The sequence below is a fragment of the Malaya genurostris genome, chromosome 1, assembly GCF_030247185.1.
Source record: "Malaya genurostris strain Urasoe2022 chromosome 1, Malgen_1.1, whole genome shotgun sequence".
NCBI classification, from domain to species: Eukaryota; Metazoa; Arthropoda; class Insecta; order Diptera; family Culicidae; genus Malaya; species Malaya genurostris.
The window spans coordinates 115,824,969-115,843,431 of NC_080570.1; the positions used below are offsets into that span (position 1 = coordinate 115,824,969).

Here is an 18,463-nt window from a genome sequence, read left to right on the forward strand (position 1 = left end):
GATCTCCCGAAGGGCTACTGTTCCTGGCCGATAACGATGGGGTTTCTTCACTCCGCCAGTAGCAGGAGCACTTTTGCGAGCAGCCTTTGTCGCCAGTTGCTTACGAGGAGCCTTTCCTCCGGTCGATTTACGAGCGGTCTGCTTGGTACGAGCCATTATTTCTTTCTTTTGCTTATCCTTTCTCTCTACACCGTACTGTACGCGTTGAAAACAAAACACAGAATGAGCTCAAAACGGACCTGGCTGGCTGTTTTATACCTGCCCGACCGCTCTGAAGCAGCCAATCAGCACAAAGCAAAGCACGAAACGGACCCTCTCGGTAGGTATAAAAAAAAGCACCGGTCTGCGAAGTGGCATTAGTTTCACTTGTACTGTCTTACTTGCAAGAACAAGCAGCTAGCAGAGAAAAATGACTGGTCGCGGCAAAGGAGGAAAGGGACTCGGAAAAGGAGGCGCCAAGCGTCATCGTAAAGTGCTTCGTGATAACATCCAGGGAATTACCAAGCCCGCTATCCGTCGTCTGGCTCGTCGTGGTGGTGTCAAGCGTATCTCCGGTCTGATCTATGAGGAAACTCGTGGAGTGCTGAAGGTGTTCCTGGAAAATGTGATCCGAGATGCAGTAACCTACACTGAACACGCCAAGCGCAAGACCGTCACCGCCATGGATGTCGTGTATGCTCTGAAGCGACAGGGTCGCACTCTGTATGGTTTCGGAGGTTAAACGTCGTAACGAGAACACACATAACATAATACGGAAGGATAAAAGGCCCTTTTCAGGGCCACCAATATGTTTCGCAAAGAATTAGTTAGCATTTGCTGGTATTCATTATAATCTATAATCATGATGATGATGATGATGATGATGGTGGTGGTGGTGGTGATGATATGAGAATAGTAAGAAGTGTGCAATAGAGTAGTGAGTAGTGTGAATTCAACCGGGTTCGAAACTGACTAGATTTTTCAGTCCAACAACTAGGTTTTCAAACAAACAATTTAACCAGCAGTCGTTAGGGTGGAAACTGGTTTTCGGTTTCGCATCAAGCAAACACGACATTATTATTTCTGGTCGGTTGTGAGTTTCAAACTGCTGTTGACACTTGAGTACTACTCAACGCGCCGCTGAAAAACGTAACATTTGAGAAAAGAAATTAGTTATGTTGTTTAACATGAACTATCTTTTCGAAATCATTCATTCCCATTCAACTGTTCTGGTCAACTGTCAATGCTGTTGGCTTCGAATTTCGACTATACAACATGCAGCATTTGCTCAAAGCCGCCTAGGATAGAAAAACGATTGCTGTTGATATGTCATTGGTTGGTTTACAGTAGCATGCATGTGTATGTGTAGCAATTTATTATTTGGTTGGTCGACCAAGTCTGTCGATTGGTCCGAAAAGTAATCGATACTTTTCTTTATTTCGAAACCAACATATTTTTGCTCCGAACAATATATTGTCCATATGGCATGGATGAATACTCCGAAACGCGAGAACAATTGTACCTGTGTTGTTCATAATTTGTTCTGTTTTTCTCGTTAGGTGTTTGTTGGCTGATGAAAGTAAAATCATCAACGAACAAAATGTGTTTGGTGATTGAATGAGGGAAATATGCGAACTTAACACTTTGTGTAGATTTGTTTGTGGCCCTTAAAAGGGCCGATTATGCTTGGCGATTCGTATGCACACACACGATCGGGGGGGTTTGGTTGTTCTCACTCAGTTTACTTGGAGCTAGTGTACTTGGTGACGGCTTTGGTTCCTTCCGAAACGGCGTGCTTGGCCAACTCTCCTGGCAAAAGCAGACGAACGGCGGTCTGGATTTCGCGAGAGGTAATCGTCGAACGTTTGTTGTAATGGGCCAAACGCGATGCCTCGGATGCAATGCGTTCGAAGATGTCATTGACGAAACTGTTCATGATGCTCATCGCCTTCGAGGATACTCCGGTATCAGGGTGGACCTGCTTCAACACTTTGTAGATGTAGATAGCGTAGCTTTCCTTCCTGCGGATCTTCTTCTTTTTCTTATCTCCCTTGGCGATGTTTTTCTGGGCCTTGCCGGATTTTTTGGCTGCCTTTCCACTGGTTTTCGGTGCCATCGTGCTTGACGGTTCTCGTACGTTCAGAGTAACTGCTTTAACTTAAATGACGCTATTTGCCATATGACAGCTCGTTTTATACCTGCTATTGAGAGCGGCGCATGGACTGCCCCTTTGTTAGAATTCCTTTTCCTGTTCGCAGAACGGGAAACAGTGAGACGATATAAAACAGAGGGTTAGTACGGCGGCAGCCAGTATTACTGAATTGGCTGTCTAGTCGTTAACAGCATCTCGTGGATTTTTTACGCAGAAACACGCACACACAAAATGTCTGGCCGTGGTAAAGGAGGAAAAGTTAAGGGAAAGGCAAAGTCCCGCTCAAACCGTGCTGGTCTGCAGTTCCCAGTAGGCAGAATCCACCGTCTGCTCCGGAAGGGAAACTACGCCGAACGTGTCGGTGCCGGTGCACCGGTCTATCTGGCGGCAGTGATGGAATACCTGGCCGCCGAAGTGCTGGAATTGGCCGGTAACGCTGCCCGTGACAACAAGAAAACGAGAATCATCCCTCGCCATCTGCAGCTGGCCATCCGTAACGACGAGGAGTTGAACAAACTGCTCTCCGGAGTTACCATCGCACAGGGCGGTGTACTGCCAAACATCCAGGCAGTGCTGCTCCCGAAGAAAACCGAGAAAAAGGCCTAAATTGCGATTTCCGGAACATATTGGTGTTACCCCCCTTACAGAACCCGTCCTTTTCAGGACGACCACCTCACTGTGATAAAGAAATATTTAAGATTGCTTTGAATTAAAGATTGCTAAAGTTGTGATACGCCTGGAAAGTATAATGCGCAAATCAAGTATAGCGACCTTTGTTCATTTTCGTTTTCGGAATTTTACCCTGAATCGGTGTATCTACCTGATGCGAAAATGATGTCCGCTTTTTCAGTGTTTGGAAAACAGAAGACAAAATCGGTCATACCAGACGAATCGGAATTTTAGAATGATCGATGTGAGTTCAATGGCGAAAATCTTTCCCATCGATTTACCGGAAAATGCAGCCATTAAAACATCCAAACTTGATCATATAATCTTAGAGAAAGTGTCGCACGAGAAATAAGAGAATAATTTTCGTTCGTATCCGTGACGACACACCGATCCAATATAGCGCATGTATCTGTGTCATTGGTCGGCATCATCTCATGAATGGTGACGACCGACTAGAAAAAAAGAAGAAGAAGAAGAAGATATCGTAGCTACCACCATGATGGTGAATAAACACTGCCACACACACAGGCCAAAAACAAATGGTAATGTAATGTGTATATGAGGAAACGAAAATCAAGCTGTACCTAAGTTCAGCCATCGGTCTCAGAACCGGAGGGCAAGGTCGCATAAACGCGCGCGTGCGTGTGTGTGTGTGTGTGTGTGTGTCTGTATATTCATTTACATTACATTAGCGGCCCCTACACGTGGCATTGTTTATTATTGACAACCAAAAGCATCGTCAGTACCACCAATCCAATTAGCTTGGTAACTTGTGTCGGTATTTTTCGAGAAAACGTTTAGAGCTTTAAGTATTGCAACTGAATATTGAAACATTGAGAGAAGAGTTCATTAAACAGTACACTCTCGCCAATGAAAGTTTTGTTGGATTGGCGAATAATTTTGATTGTTTGAACATATTTTCATCAATCCGATGATGTTTCGACCATTCGACTAACATATATTTTCGAACGAATACGAATGCCACAAATACGATAGCGACACGAACGTAAACAATAAGGAGAGTAATATTGGCTACTACGAGAATGCGAGAGGCGTGAAAGAGAGAATGAAAATAACCGACGAACAACTATGGCAACAGTGTACACCAATTGTCTAGACCGAACCGCAGTTTAGTGGTTGGTAAGTGTGTATTGGTGTGCGATTCTAGCAGGAAAAATAAAAACTGCTGCTCATTAGAATATCCTATTGGAAAGACTATCTACTTGGAAAACAGGAACTCCGAATTGTTTTCCGACGGTCCATGTAAGAAATTACTGAAAGATTACTCAATAGCAAGTTGCTTATTTAGCATCGATTGTTGAGTTTCGTTGACATGATCAAACGATGAACGCGGCTTACTCAATCCTAACGCAGTGAACGGAACTCTCGCTGTTCGGATGGTTAGGTTAGCTTAGCAACAATGACAAATGGCAACTGAACGAAAAATGGTTGAAATGGTGAAAAATCTCTCAAACTCTCAAGTGAAAAGTAGTCCAGGTTAACCGGTATTTTTTCTCCCTCTGCTCATGCTCATGGATGGGATATGGGAAATCGGTTTGACTTTGCGTCGTATAAACGGTTGTTCGTTTCTACCTACCACCATCCGAGAGGTAAACAATACGTACATGAAAAAAAAAACTTAACGACAAAAGTAAAAACCAATCTTTATATGATACCTTCCCGTTATTGTACGTGTTTCAAAACGCTTGTGCCTACAAAATTGAAAAAATTTGTCTTGTGTTTTCTTTTCCGCAATTTTCAGTAGCAAGCAATTTTGTGAATCGCATACCTCAGTTGCACTATTGCGCAAATTGTGTGTGTGTGTGTGTGTGTGTGTGTGTAGACTGCCATGAACAACATGTTCCAACTTATCGCAAACAGAGGTGCGTTGGGAGAGCGAGAGAGAGAGAAAAGCAAGTTAGAGAACATAAGAATGAACTTTATTATGACTGAGGGAAAAACCAATACCCATACATTGAAGTAAACCAGTATGACGTTGATATACATATGTATTGGTGTATGTTTTTGGAAAGCGGAAAATCTTCTTTTTCGTTCTTTGTCTCCGAATTCATCTCCTTTCATTGATAATCGATGGATGAGTGATAAATGATGAATGCTAACTCAAATCGCTATTAAAATATAAATCACCACTCGCAAAATCGAACAAACTAATGTTTTCTGTCCTGCAGGTACAAATCTAATTGTTCCTAACAAGCAAACAGTAAACTTCGGTTGCTAGAGATAATGACATTTTCGTTATTTTGGCACAGGAGATTTATTCTTCTCGAAAACCTGCGATTTTCACGAAAACAAACACACACGCACGCGCGCAATCAAATGAAAAAGTGCATGTTCGAAAGAAATTTACATTTGCTTGTCGTCTTCGTGATGAAGTCTTACCATCAAAGCATCATAGAAGAATACTTTACTATGGGACGCCTTTTCAAAATTTACCCTCTGAGAATGTGATAAGTTTTTTGTTTTATCAATGTCTTCTTTCGCCGTTCTTCGGAAAAGGCGGGAAATCTTTGGTCATCCCTGTACAAAAGTAGTGCCTAAAACAATTCGCTCTCTCTCGCTTCCGCAACGGTGTGTGGCTGGTTTCAAGGAATTCAGTTCCAGCATAATGTAATGCACAAATTGGATGAGATTGTTCAAAACAACTAAACTCACTCAAACCAATTGCCCAGCACCTTCCCTCTATTGCACTTTCTTTCACAAACGGCCACCACCATCACAATCGAAACGAGTAAAGAAGAAGCAAGCAAAACAACACACGAGAATTCGAATTTAACACTTTGTGTAGATTTGTTTGTGGCCCTTAAAAGGGCCGTTTGTTAGTTCTCGCATACACGGGGTCGGTGTTGTTCTCAGTTTACTTGGAGCTGGTGTACTTGGTGACGGCTTTGGTTCCCTCAGAAACGGCGTGCTTGGCCAACTCTCCTGGCAAAAGCAGACGAACGGCAGTCTGGATTTCGCGAGAGGTAATCGTCGAACGTTTGTTGTAATGAGCCAAACGCGATGCCTCGGATGCAATGCGTTCGAAGATGTCATTGACGAAACTGTTCATGATGCTCATCGCCTTCGAGGATACTCCGGTATCAGGGTGGACCTGCTTCAACACTTTGTAGATGTAGATAGCGTAGCTTTCCTTCCTGCGGATCTTCTTCTTCTTCTTATCACCCTTGGCGATGTTCTTCTGGGCCTTGCCGGATTTTTTGGCCGCCTTTCCACTAGTTTTCGGTGCCATCGTTCTAACGTTGACGTGCGTTCAGAGTAGCTGTTTTCACGTAAATGACGCTAGCTCGCCCAAGAAACCCCGTTATGACGCTAGCTCGCCCAAGAAACCCCGTTTTATACCTGCTACAGGCAACGCAGTAGGGACAGCCCCTTTGTCAAAATTTGATCCTCTTTTGCGCTTTATGCTCTGCCTATTCGCAGAACGAGAAACAGCGAGATGGTATAAAACAGAGGGTTAGTACTGCGGCAGCCAGTATTACCGAGTTAGCATCCTAGCTGTTAGCATCGTTTCGTGGATTTTTTACGAAAACAAAACACATAAAAGAAAATGTCTGGCCGTGGCAAAGGAGGAAAAGTTAAGGGAAAGGCAAAGTCCCGCTCGAACCGTGCTGGTCTGCAGTTCCCAGTAGGCAGAATCCACCGTCTGCTTCGGAAAGGAAACTACGCCGAACGTGTCGGTGCCGGTGCACCGGTCTATCTGGCGGCAGTGATGGAATACCTGGCCGCCGAAGTGCTGGAATTGGCCGGTAACGCTGCCCGTGACAACAAGAAAACGAGAATCATCCCTCGTCATCTGCAGCTGGCCATCCGTAACGACGAGGAGTTGAACAAACTGCTCTCCGGAGTTACCATCGCACAGGGCGGTGTACTGCCAAACATCCAGGCAGTGTTGCTCCCGAAGAAAACCGAAAAGAAGGCCTAAATTGCACTTGATTCGCACTGAAACCAATCGAAAAAACGTCCTTTTCAGGACGACCACAATTTTCTGATAAAGAACTTATAGAAATTTACTATTTTACTATCGATCAATCATATTTACTCATGCAAGCGCCATAAGACTTGTTTTTTTTTCCATAGCTTCTAGGATAATTTCCCACATTACAAGTGAAAAGTCGATGGTCGGTGGTCGATTGCGCTGGAGAATAGATTTATTTTTTTTTTACCGATCAAGCAAGGTTGGTTGAATGAAAACGACAATCGTCTGGAGAGTCAAGCTACTAAATTAAATATGATTATACGAAAAACCGCGTACAGAGCGATACCGTGTCCGAACTGGCTCTACACTAAATGGAAACTATAACGGCATTCATTTTCCAAGAAAAGGAAAACTGGGATAGTTTTAAAATACAAATATAATTGGGAACAAAAACATCAACCAGAACGGACTTCATCAATCATCGTGCATAATCCGTCCGCATTTTCATTTGATCACCTACCGATCCTTTCGTCGCTGCTTACCGACTGAGCGAACGAACATATTTGATTGTACTACAAGAGAAGCATGCGCGTAGCAGCGGGGTCGGCTCTATGGCTGCGCACCAATTTATCCACTATAGCGTGTCGGTGAAGCACACGCTCAGAAAGTAGTGCTGCTGTGATGGATAAAAGCATACTTTTTTTTTTTTTCTTACTGTGCAGTTTTGTTGAAGCGGACTACCCAAAAGCGAGCGAAGTAGGAAATATCGATTAATTCTTTGCATGGATTTTTTGGTAGTCCTGAAAAGGACTGTTTTGTTGAACACCGTCGAAATAAGAACGGTAGAATTCGACATGATGATGATGACTGACTGACGATGGGTCAATTTACTTCTTGGCAGCCACCTTCTTCGGGGCAGCTTTTTTGGCTGGCGCGGCCTTCTTTGGCTTCGGGGTCTTGGGCTTGTTGGCAGCGGCTTTCGATGGCTTGGTGGCCTTCTGCTTCGGTGCAGCAGCCTTCTTGGCGGCCTTGGCTGGTGCTGCCTTAGCCTTCTTTGCAGCGGCGGCTTTCGGCTTTTTCTCACCTGCAGGCTTTTTGGCCTTCGGTTTCTTCTCGCCAGCGGGTTTCTTGGCAACCTTTTTCTTCTCTCCGGCAGCCTTCTTCGGTTTTTTGGCAGCAGCCTTCTTCGGCTTCTTCTCGCCAGCCGGTTGCTTGGCACCGGCTTTGATTTTGAACGAGCCGGATGCACCGGAACCCTTGGTCTGGGTGAGCTTTCCCTTCTCGACGCCAGATTTCAGGGCCTTCTTGATGAACGGGGCCAGCTTGGCGACGTCGCACTTGTAGTTGGCGGCGATGTACTTCTTGATGGCCTGCAGCGAAGATCCGTTGCGTTCCTTCAGCGTCTTGATGGCAGCCACTACCATGTCATTGACTGGTGGATGTGTCGATGGCTTCTTCGGTTTTTTGGCTTCTCCCTTGGCGGCTTTGGCTTTCTTCGGTGCCTTGGCCGGTGAAGCAGCAACCGGAGCTGCGGCCGATACGTCAACAGCGGTTTCAGCCATTTTTTCTAATGTGCACTTTTCTAAAGCAGGTAGAACGAGCGAACGACTAAGCGAATACAAACGAGTGTGTGAATGCAGTAGAATCGTGCGATACGTTCGGGCACCGAATCCGTCGGCCCTGTTAGGGAATACGCACATGACGGTTACCATTCGGTGCTAGGTAGGTGTAGGTAATTTTTCTGGACTATTGTTTTTTAAATTGTAAACAATGAATCGACAGCAGCGGAAGTATCGCCAAAGAGTGGTTTTATGTTTGCTACGATGTTTGAACTTTCTGCTCCACCATTCGCGAACAGCCGGACGGGCAGTGATGATAGCGAAATATGCATTCAATATCGGACAAACGGTACATGCTTATTTCGAATTGTCAAAAATAGTAAAACAGTACCATTTAAACAATGCGGACTCCAACGAAACATGGTTCATTGGGAAGAGAAATATTTTCTCTTGACAACTAACACAACCCGTTCGATGACGGTTGCGACGCGCACGAGATTGAATCGGTCAAACTTGAACCTGCTGTCTGGCGCAAATCGATCAAACGACCAAAACGCAGTACGAACCGGTGACTAAGCTTTTCAATTTTTCCGTGTTCTGCATTTGGAAAATACAATTTTTAAACAATTTGACTAACAGATATGTTACGTGAGCATAATATTTCCGAACATGCCTTCCGAAATCTGGAACACGATGGCACTGCCAACGAATAATGCTGGCCAACGTCGCCAACGCCCGGGCGTGTCGGTTGTTCTGAAAGCATTTTGGTTACTATTTTTTGTAATGAACTTGTTTTGCCATTTGAATTTGGTTCATCTTGCAAATATTAAACCTGAACATCAGGACAGGTCAATTCCAAGAGAGAGGATGTTTAAAAATTTCGACAGTGAAAAATTAGAATCAAACAAACCGAAGTCCTTTCTAACACAACGAGTCAAATGTGTGGTGTGTTGTTCACGTACCACAAACGGCTGGCTGGGCTGAGAATATTTGTCATCAGAAGCAATAACCAAAAAACAATCTTTCCCAAATCAGAATACCGGAATTGTGGAGCGCATTTAGGATTTTACATGCAAAATATACGGTGCAAGTATTACCATTAAATAATAATAATAATCCTTCGACACCTCCATCTGTCTAGCGTGCGTGCCAGACATAGTCAGTCTCTCAGTCTCAATCGATTGGCAACAAAGAACTCGAGCAGTGATTTGATTTGATACCGAATTTGAGTGTTGCTTATATTTGATAGATATTGGCCGAAAATTGTCACGTACCGGAAGAAAGCACCGAACCCAACCGAACATTAGCCTACTATTCAAAGATTGGCAATTGCTGTGTATTTCTTTCGCCAGAAACATCCCCACCAGTCGTCTGGGGATGGGACGTTGACTATGTCAACGGCAAGCAAGCGTCTGTCGGGGTAGTCTTGGAACGAAACAAATTGGTATTTTCATGATTTTGAACCAATATTGTATAGTATAGTGTATTGAGAGTAGCAGTAGCAGAGTAATACTAGTAACTGGTGGCCGAATCCCGTCAGAATTGTCAGGCAGTCAGTCACATGGCATGACACGGCGAGTGCACGATGTGTTGCAAGCTGGGTTACAAATTTTGCTGAACTATGTAACAGGGAAGCAATGTGTATTGTCTGTGCTGCTTGTCTGTCAGCAGGTCGTCTATTCTCCTCTCAACTGCTACTTTAGCAGAAACAAAAATGAAAGACCAAAAAATAAGGAAAACATTTCAAACACCTATAGATTACTGACTTTCCATATGGGGGGCATGAATTGTGCAACGGATCGGATGTCATTTTCTGTGCGCGCGCAACTTGTGTGTGTGTGTCTGAGTATGTGATTGTTTAAGGGAAAATATTCGAATTCGTAAACTCGTTGGTAATTGATTGGGTGGCCCTGAAAAGGGCCTTTGGGGTATATGTTGTGAGATCAAACGAAAGCCGATAGCCTGTTTAAGCACGTTCGCCACGGATCCGACGAGCCAGCTGGATGTCCTTTGGCATGATGGTAACACGCTTGGCGTGGATCGCGCATAGATTGGTGTCCTCGAACAAACCGACTAGATAGGCTTCGCTGGCCTCCTGCAGTGCCATGACGGCGGAACTCTGGAAGCGAAGGTCGGTCTTGAAATCTTGGGCAATTTCACGCACTAAACGCTGGAACGGCAGCTTGCGAATCAACAGCTCAGTCGATTTCTGGTAACGACGGATCTCCCGAAGGGCTACTGTTCCTGGCCGATAACGATGGGGTTTCTTCACTCCGCCAGTAGCAGGAGCACTTTTGCGAGCAGCCTTTGTCGCCAGTTGCTTACGAGGAGCCTTTCCTCCGGTCGATTTACGAGCGGTCTGCTTGGTACGAGCCATTATTTCTTTCTTTTGCTTATCCTTTCTCTCTACACCGTACTGTACGCGTTGAAAACAAAACACAGAATGAGCTCAAAACGGACCTGGCTGGCTGTTTTATACCTGCCCGACCGCTCTGAAGCAGCCAATCAGCACAAAGCAAAGCACGAAACGGACCCTCTCGGTAGGTATAAAAAAAAGCACCGGTCTGCGAAGTGGCATTAGTTTCACTTGTACTGTCTTACTTGCAAGAACAAGCAGCTAGCAGAGAAAAATGACTGGTCGCGGCAAAGGAGGAAAGGGACTCGGAAAAGGAGGCGCCAAGCGTCATCGTAAAGTGCTTCGTGATAACATCCAGGGAATTACCAAGCCCGCTATCCGTCGTCTGGCTCGTCGTGGTGGTGTCAAGCGTATCTCCGGTCTGATCTATGAGGAAACTCGTGGAGTGCTGAAGGTGTTCCTGGAAAATGTGATCCGAGATGCAGTAACCTACACTGAACACGCCAAGCGCAAGACCGTCACCGCCATGGATGTCGTGTATGCTCTGAAGCGACAGGGTCGCACTCTGTATGGTTTCGGAGGTTAAACGTCGTAACGAGAACACACATAACATAATACGGAAGGATAAAAGGCCCTTTTCAGGGCCACCAATATGTTTCGCAAAGAATTAGTTAGCATTTGCTGGTATTCATTATAATCTATAATCATGATGATGATGATGATGATGATGGTGGTGGTGGTGGTGATGATATGAGAATAGTAAGAAGTGTGCAATAGAGTAGTGAGTAGTGTGAATTCAACCGGGTTCGAAACTGACTAGATTTTTCAGTCCAACAACTAGGTTTTCAAACAAACAATTTAACCAGCAGTCGTTAGGGTGGAAACTGGTTTTCGGTTTCGCATCAAGCAAACACGACATTATTATTTCTGGTCGGTTGTGAGTTTCAAACTGCTGTTGACACTTGAGTACTACTCAACGCGCCGCTGAAAAACGTAACATTTGAGAAAAGAAATTAGTTATGTTGTTTAACATGAACTATCTTTTCGAAATCATTCATTCCCATTCAACTGTTCTGGTCAACTGTCAATGCTGTTGGCTTCGAATTTCGACTATACAACATGCAGCATTTGCTCAAAGCCGCCTAGGATAGAAAAACGATTGCTGTTGATATGTCATTGGTTGGTTTACAGTAGCATGCATGTGTATGTGTAGCAATTTATTATTTGGTTGGTCGACCAAGTCTGTCGATTGGTCCGAAAAGTAATCGATACTTTTCTTTATTTCGAAACCAACATATTTTTGCTCCGAACAATATATTGTCCATATGGCATGGATGAATACTCCGAAACGCGAGAACAATTGTACCTGTGTTGTTCATAATTTGTTCTGTTTTTCTCGTTAGGTGTTTGTTGGCTGATGAAAGTAAAATCATCAACGAACAAAATGTGTTTGGTGATTGAATGAGGGAAATATGCGAACTTAACACTTTGTGTAGATTTGTTTGTGGCCCTTAAAAGGGCCGATTATGCTTGGCGATTCGTATGCACACACACGATCGGGGGGGTTTGGTTGTTCTCACTCAGTTTACTTGGAGCTAGTGTACTTGGTGACGGCTTTGGTTCCTTCCGAAACGGCGTGCTTGGCCAACTCTCCTGGCAAAAGCAGACGAACGGCGGTCTGGATTTCGCGAGAGGTAATCGTCGAACGTTTGTTGTAATGGGCCAAACGCGATGCCTCGGATGCAATGCGTTCGAAGATGTCATTGACGAAACTGTTCATGATGCTCATCGCCTTCGAGGATACTCCGGTATCAGGGTGGACCTGCTTCAACACTTTGTAGATGTAGATAGCGTAGCTTTCCTTCCTGCGGATCTTCTTCTTTTTCTTATCTCCCTTGGCGATGTTTTTCTGGGCCTTGCCGGATTTTTTGGCTGCCTTTCCACTGGTTTTCGGTGCCATCGTGCTTGACGGTTCTCGTACGTTCAGAGTAACTGCTTTAACTTAAATGACGCTATTTGCCATATGACAGCTCGTTTTATACCTGCTATTGAGAGCGGCGCATGGACTGCCCCTTTGTTAGAATTCCTTTTCCTGTTCGCAGAACGGGAAACAGTGAGACGATATAAAACAGAGGGTTAGTACGGCGGCAGCCAGTATTACTGAATTGGCTGTCTAGTCGTTAACAGCATCTCGTGGATTTTTTACGCAGAAACACGCACACACAAAATGTCTGGCCGTGGTAAAGGAGGAAAAGTTAAGGGAAAGGCAAAGTCCCGCTCAAACCGTGCTGGTCTGCAGTTCCCAGTAGGCAGAATCCACCGTCTGCTCCGGAAGGGAAACTACGCCGAACGTGTCGGTGCCGGTGCACCGGTCTATCTGGCGGCAGTGATGGAATACCTGGCCGCCGAAGTGCTGGAATTGGCCGGTAACGCTGCCCGTGACAACAAGAAAACGAGAATCATCCCTCGCCATCTGCAGCTGGCCATCCGTAACGACGAGGAGTTGAACAAACTGCTCTCCGGAGTTACTATCGCACAGGGCGGTGTACTGCCAAACATCCAGGCAGTGCTGCTCCCGAAGAAAACCGAGAAAAAGGCCTAAATTGCGATTTCCGGAACATATTGGTGTTACCCCCCTTACAGAACCCGTCCTTTTCAGGACGACCACCTCACTGTGATAAAGAAATATTTAAGATTGCTTTGAATTAAAGATTGCTAAAGTTGTGATACGCCTGGAAAGTATAATGCGCAAATCAAGTATAGCGACCTTTGTTCATTTTCGTTTTCGGAATTTTACCCTGAATCGGTGTATCTACCTGATGCGAAAATGATGTCCGCTTTTTCAGTGTTTGGAAAACAGAAGACAAAATCGGTCATACCAGACGAATCGGAATTTTAGAATGATCGATGTGAGTTCAATGGCGAAAATCTTTCCCATCGATTTACCGGAAAATGCAGCCATTAAAACATCCAAACTTGATCATATAATCTTAGAGAAAGTGTCGCACGAGAAATAAGAGAATAATTTTCGTTCGTATCCGTGACGACACACCGATCCAATATAGCGCATGTATCTGTGTCATTGGTCGGCATCATCTCATGAATGGTGACGACCGACTAGAAAAAAAGAAGAAGAAGAAGAAGATATCGTAGCTACCACCATGATGGTGAATAAACACTGCCACACACACAGGCCAAAAACAAATGGTAATGTAATGTGTATATGAGGAAACGAAAATCAAGCTGTACCTAAGTTCAGCCATCGGTCTCAGAACCGGAGGGCAAGGTCGCATAAACGCGCGCGTGCGTGTGTGTGTGTGTGTGTGTGTGTCTGTATATTCATTTACATTACATTAGCGGCCCCTACACGTGGCATTGTTTATTATTGACAACCAAAAGCATCGTCAGTACCACCAATCCAATTAGCTTGGTAACTTGTGTCGGTATTTTTCGAGAAAACGTTTAGAGCTTTAAGTATTGCAACTGAATATTGAAACATTGAGAGAAGAGTTCATTAAACAGTACACTCTCGCCAATGAAAGTTTTGTTGGATTGGCGAATAATTTTGATTGTTTGAACATATTTTCATCAATCCGATGATGTTTCGACCATTCGACTAACATATATTTTCGAACGAATACGAATGCCACAAATACGATAGCGACACGAACGTAAACAATAAGGAGAGTAATATTGGCTACTACGAGAATGCGAGAGGCGTGAAAGAGAGAATGAAAATAACCGACGAACAACTATGGCAACAGTGTACACCAATTGTCTAGACCGAACCGCAGTTTAGTGGTTGGTAAGTGTGTATTGGTGTGCGATTCTAGCAGGAAAAATAAAAACTGCTGCTCATTAGAATATCCTATTGGAAAGACTATCTACTTGGAAAACAGGAACTCCGAATTGTTTTCCGACGGTCCATGTAAGAAATTACTGAAAGATTACTCAATAGCAAGTTGCTATTGTTGAGTTTCGTTGACATGATCAAACGATGAACGCGGCTTACTCAATCCTAACGCAGTGAACGGAACTCTCGCTGTTCGGATGGTTAGGTTAGCTTAGCAACAATGACAAATGGCAACTGAACGAAAAATGGTTGAAATGGTGAAAAATCTCTCAAACTCTCAAGTGAAAAGTAGTCCAGGTTAACCGGTATTTTTTCTCCCTCTGCTCATGCTCATGGATGGGATATGGGAAATCGGTTTGACTTTGCGTCGTATAAACGGTTGTTCGTTTCTACCTACCACCATCCGAGAGGTAAACAATACGTACATGAAAAAAAAAACTTAACGACAAAAGTAAAAACCAATCTTTATATGATACCTTCCCGTTATTGTACGTGTTTCAAAACGCTTGTGCCTACAAAATTGAAAAAATTTGTCTTGTGTTTTCTTTTCCGCAATTTTCAGTAGCAAGCAATTTTGTGAATCGCATACCTCAGTTGCACTATTGCGCAAATTGTGTGTGTGTGTGTGTGTGTGTGTAGACTGCCATGAACAACATGTTCCAACTTATCGCAAACAGAGGTGCGTTGGGAGAGCGAGAGAGAGAGAAAAGCAAGTTAGAGAACATAAGAATGAACTTTATTATGACTGAGGGAAAAACCAATACCCATACATTGAAGTAAACCAGTATGACGTTGATATACATATGTATTGGTGTATGTTTTTGGAAAGCGGAAAATCTTCTTTTTCGTTCTTTGTCTCCGAATTCATCTCCTTTCATTGATAATCGATGGATGAGTGATAAATGATGAATGCTAACTCAAATCGCTATTAAAATATAAATCACCACTCGCAAAATCGAACAAACTAATGTTTTCTGTCCTGCAGGTACAAATCTAATTGTTCCTAACAAGCAAACAGTAAACTTCGGTTGCTAGAGATAATGACATTTTCGTTATTTTGGCACAGGAGATTTATTCTTCTCGAAAACCTGCGATTTTCACGAAAACAAACACACACGCACGCGCGCAATCAAATGAAAAAGTGCATGTTCGAAAGAAATTTACATTTGCTTGTCGTCTTCGTGATGAAGTCTTACCATCAAAGCATCATAGAAGAATACTTTACTATGGGACGCCTTTTCAAAATTTACCCTCTGAGAATGTGATAAGTTTTTTGTTTTATCAATGTCTTCTTTCGCCGTTCTTCGGAAAAGGCGGGAAATCTTTGGTCATCCCTGTACAAAAGTAGTGCCTAAAACAATTCGCTCTCTCTCGCTTCCGCAACGGTGTGTGGCTGGTTTCAAGGAATTCAGTTCCAGCATAATGTAATGCACAAATTGGATGATATTGTTCAAAACAACTAAACTCACTCAAACCAATTGCCCAGCACCTTCCCTCTATTGCACTTTCTTTCACAAACGGCCACCACCATCACAATCGAAACGAGTAAAGAAGAAGCAAGCAAAACAACACACGAGAATTCGAATTTAACACTTTGTGTAGATTTGTTTGTGGCCCTTAAAAGGGCCGTTTGTTAGTTCTCGCATACACGGGGTCGGTGTTGTTCTCAGTTTACTTGGAGCTGGTGTACTTGGTGACGGCTTTGGTTCCCTCAGAAACGGCGTGCTTGGCCAACTCTCCTGGCAAAAGCAGACGAACGGCAGTCTGGATTTCGCGAGAGGTAATCGTCGAACGTTTGTTGTAATGAGCCAAACGCGATGCCTCGGATGCAATGCGTTCGAAGATGTCATTGACGAAACTGTTCATGATGCTCATCGCCTTCGAGGATACTCCGGTATCAGGGTGGACCTGCTTCAACACTTTGTAGATGTAGATAGCGTAGCTTTCCTTCCTGCGGATCTTCTTCTTCTTCTTATCACCCTTGGCGATGTTCTTCTGGGCCTTGCCGGATTTTTTGGCCGCCTTTCCACTAGTTTTCGGTGCCATCGTTCTAACGTTGACGTGCGTTCAGAGTAGCTGTTTTCACGTAAATGACGCTAGCTCGCCCAAGAAACCCCGTTTTATACCTGCTACAGGCAACGCAGTAGGGACAGCCCCTTTGTCAAAATTTGATCCTCTTTTGCGCTTTATGCTCTGCCTATTCGCAGAACGAGAAACAGCGAGATGGTATAAAACAGAGGGTTAGTACTGCGGCAGCCAGTATTACCGAGTTAGCATCCTAGCTGTTAGCATCGTTTCGTGGATTTTTTACGAAAACAAAACACATAAAAGAAAATGTCTGGCCGTGGCAAAGGAGGAAAAGTTAAGGGAAAGGCAAAGTCCCGCTCGAACCGTGCTGGTCTGCAGTTCCCAGTAGGCAGAATCCACCGTCTGCTTCGGAAAGGAAACTACGCCGAACGTGTCGGTGCCGGTGCACCGGTCTATCTGGCGGCAGTGATGGAATACCTGGCCGCCGAAGTGCTGGAATTGGCCGGTAACGCTGCCCGTGACAACAAGAAAACGAGAATCATCCCTCGTCATCTGCAGCTGGCCATCCGTAACGACGAGGAGTTGAACAAACTGCTCTCCGGAGTTACCATCGCACAGGGCGGTGTACTGCCAAACATCCAGGCAGTGTTGCTCCCGAAGAAAACCGAAAAGAAGGCCTAAATTGCACTTGATTCGCACTGAAACCAATCGAAAAAACGTCCTTTTCAGGACGACCACAATTTTCTGATAAAGAACTTATAGAAATTTACTATTTTACTATCGATCAATCATATTTACTCATGCAAGCGCCATAAGACTTGTTTTTTTTTCCATAGCTTCTAGGATAATTTCCCACATTACAAGTGAAAAGTCGATGGTCGGTGGTCGATTGCGCTGGAGAATAGATTTATTTTTTTTTTACCGATCAAGCAAGGTTGGTTGAATGAAAACGACAATCGTCTGGAGAGTCAAGCTACTAAATTAAATATGATTATACGAAAAACCGCGTACAGAGCGATACCGTGTCCGAACTGGCTCTACACTAAATGGAAACTATAACGGCATTCATTTTCCAAGAAAAGGAAAACTGGGATAGTTTTAAAATACAAATATAATTGGGAACAAAAACATCAACCATTTTTATTGATGAATTTTCGCAAGCTAGATTTTTACGAACGGACTTCATCAATCATCGTGCATAATCCGTCCGCATTTTCATTTGATCACCTACCGATCCTTTCGTCGCTGCTTACCGACTGAGCGAACGAACATATTTGATTGTACTACAAGAGAAGCATGCGCGTAGCAGCGGGGTCGGCTCTATGGCTGCGCACCAATTTATCCACTATAGCGTGTCGGTGAAGCACACGCTCAGAAAGTAGTGCTGCTGTGATGGATAAAAGCATACTTTTTTTTTTTTTCTTACTGTGCAGTTTTGTTGAAGCGGACTACCCAAAAGCGAGCGAAGTAGGAAATATCGATTAATTCTTTGCATGGATTTTTTGGTAGTCCTGAAAAGGACTGTTTTGTTGAACACCGTCGAAATAAGAACGGTAGAATTCGACATGATGATGATGACTGACTGACGATGGGTCAATTTACTTCTTGGCAGCCACCTTCTTCGGGGCAGCTTTTTTGGCTGGCGCGGCCTTCTTTGGCTTCGGGGTCTTGGGCTTGTTGGCAGCGGCTTTCGATGGCTTGGTGGCCTTCTGCTTCGGTGCAGCAGCCTTCTTGGCGGCCTTGGCTGGTGCTGCCTTAGCCTTCTTTGCAGCGGCGGCTTTCGGCTTTTTCTCACCTGCAGGCTTTTTGGCCTTCGGTTTCTTCTCGCCAGCGGGTTTCTTGGCAACCTTTTTCTTCTCTCCGGCAGCCTTCTTCGGTTTTTTGGCAGCAGCCTTCTTCGGCTTCTTCTCGCCAGCCGGTTGCTTGGCAC

At 44.3% G+C, this 18,463-nt stretch overlaps 2 protein-coding genes across 2 annotated transcripts; one reads left to right on the forward strand and one right to left on the reverse strand.

The window, feature by feature from the left end:
• Nucleotides 1-409: 409 nt before the first annotated feature.
• On the forward strand, nucleotides 410-721 carry LOC131427780 (histone H4). The gene has a single exon (XM_058591284.1). The coding sequence runs from the start codon at nucleotides 410-412 to the stop codon at nucleotides 719-721; it is 312 nt and encodes a 103-aa protein (XP_058447267.1).
• Nucleotides 722-7,624: 6,903 nt separating this feature from the next.
• LOC131427788 (histone H1B-like) lies at nucleotides 7,625-8,299 on the reverse strand. Its single transcript, XM_058591297.1, has one exon. The coding sequence runs from the start codon at nucleotides 8,297-8,299 to the stop codon at nucleotides 7,625-7,627; it is 675 nt and encodes a 224-aa protein (XP_058447280.1).
• Between the last annotated feature and the right edge of the window lie 10,164 nt (nucleotides 8,300-18,463).

Bases quoted from the DNA above. Each gene is read 5' to 3' on its own strand.
- LOC131427780 (XM_058591284.1), top strand. From the start codon at position 410: ATGACTGGTCGCGGCAAAGGAGGAAAGGGACTCGGAAAAGGAGGCGCC.
- LOC131427788 (XM_058591297.1), bottom strand. From the start codon at position 8,299: ATGGCTGAAACCGCTGTTGACGTATCGGCCGCAGCTCCGGTTGCTGCT.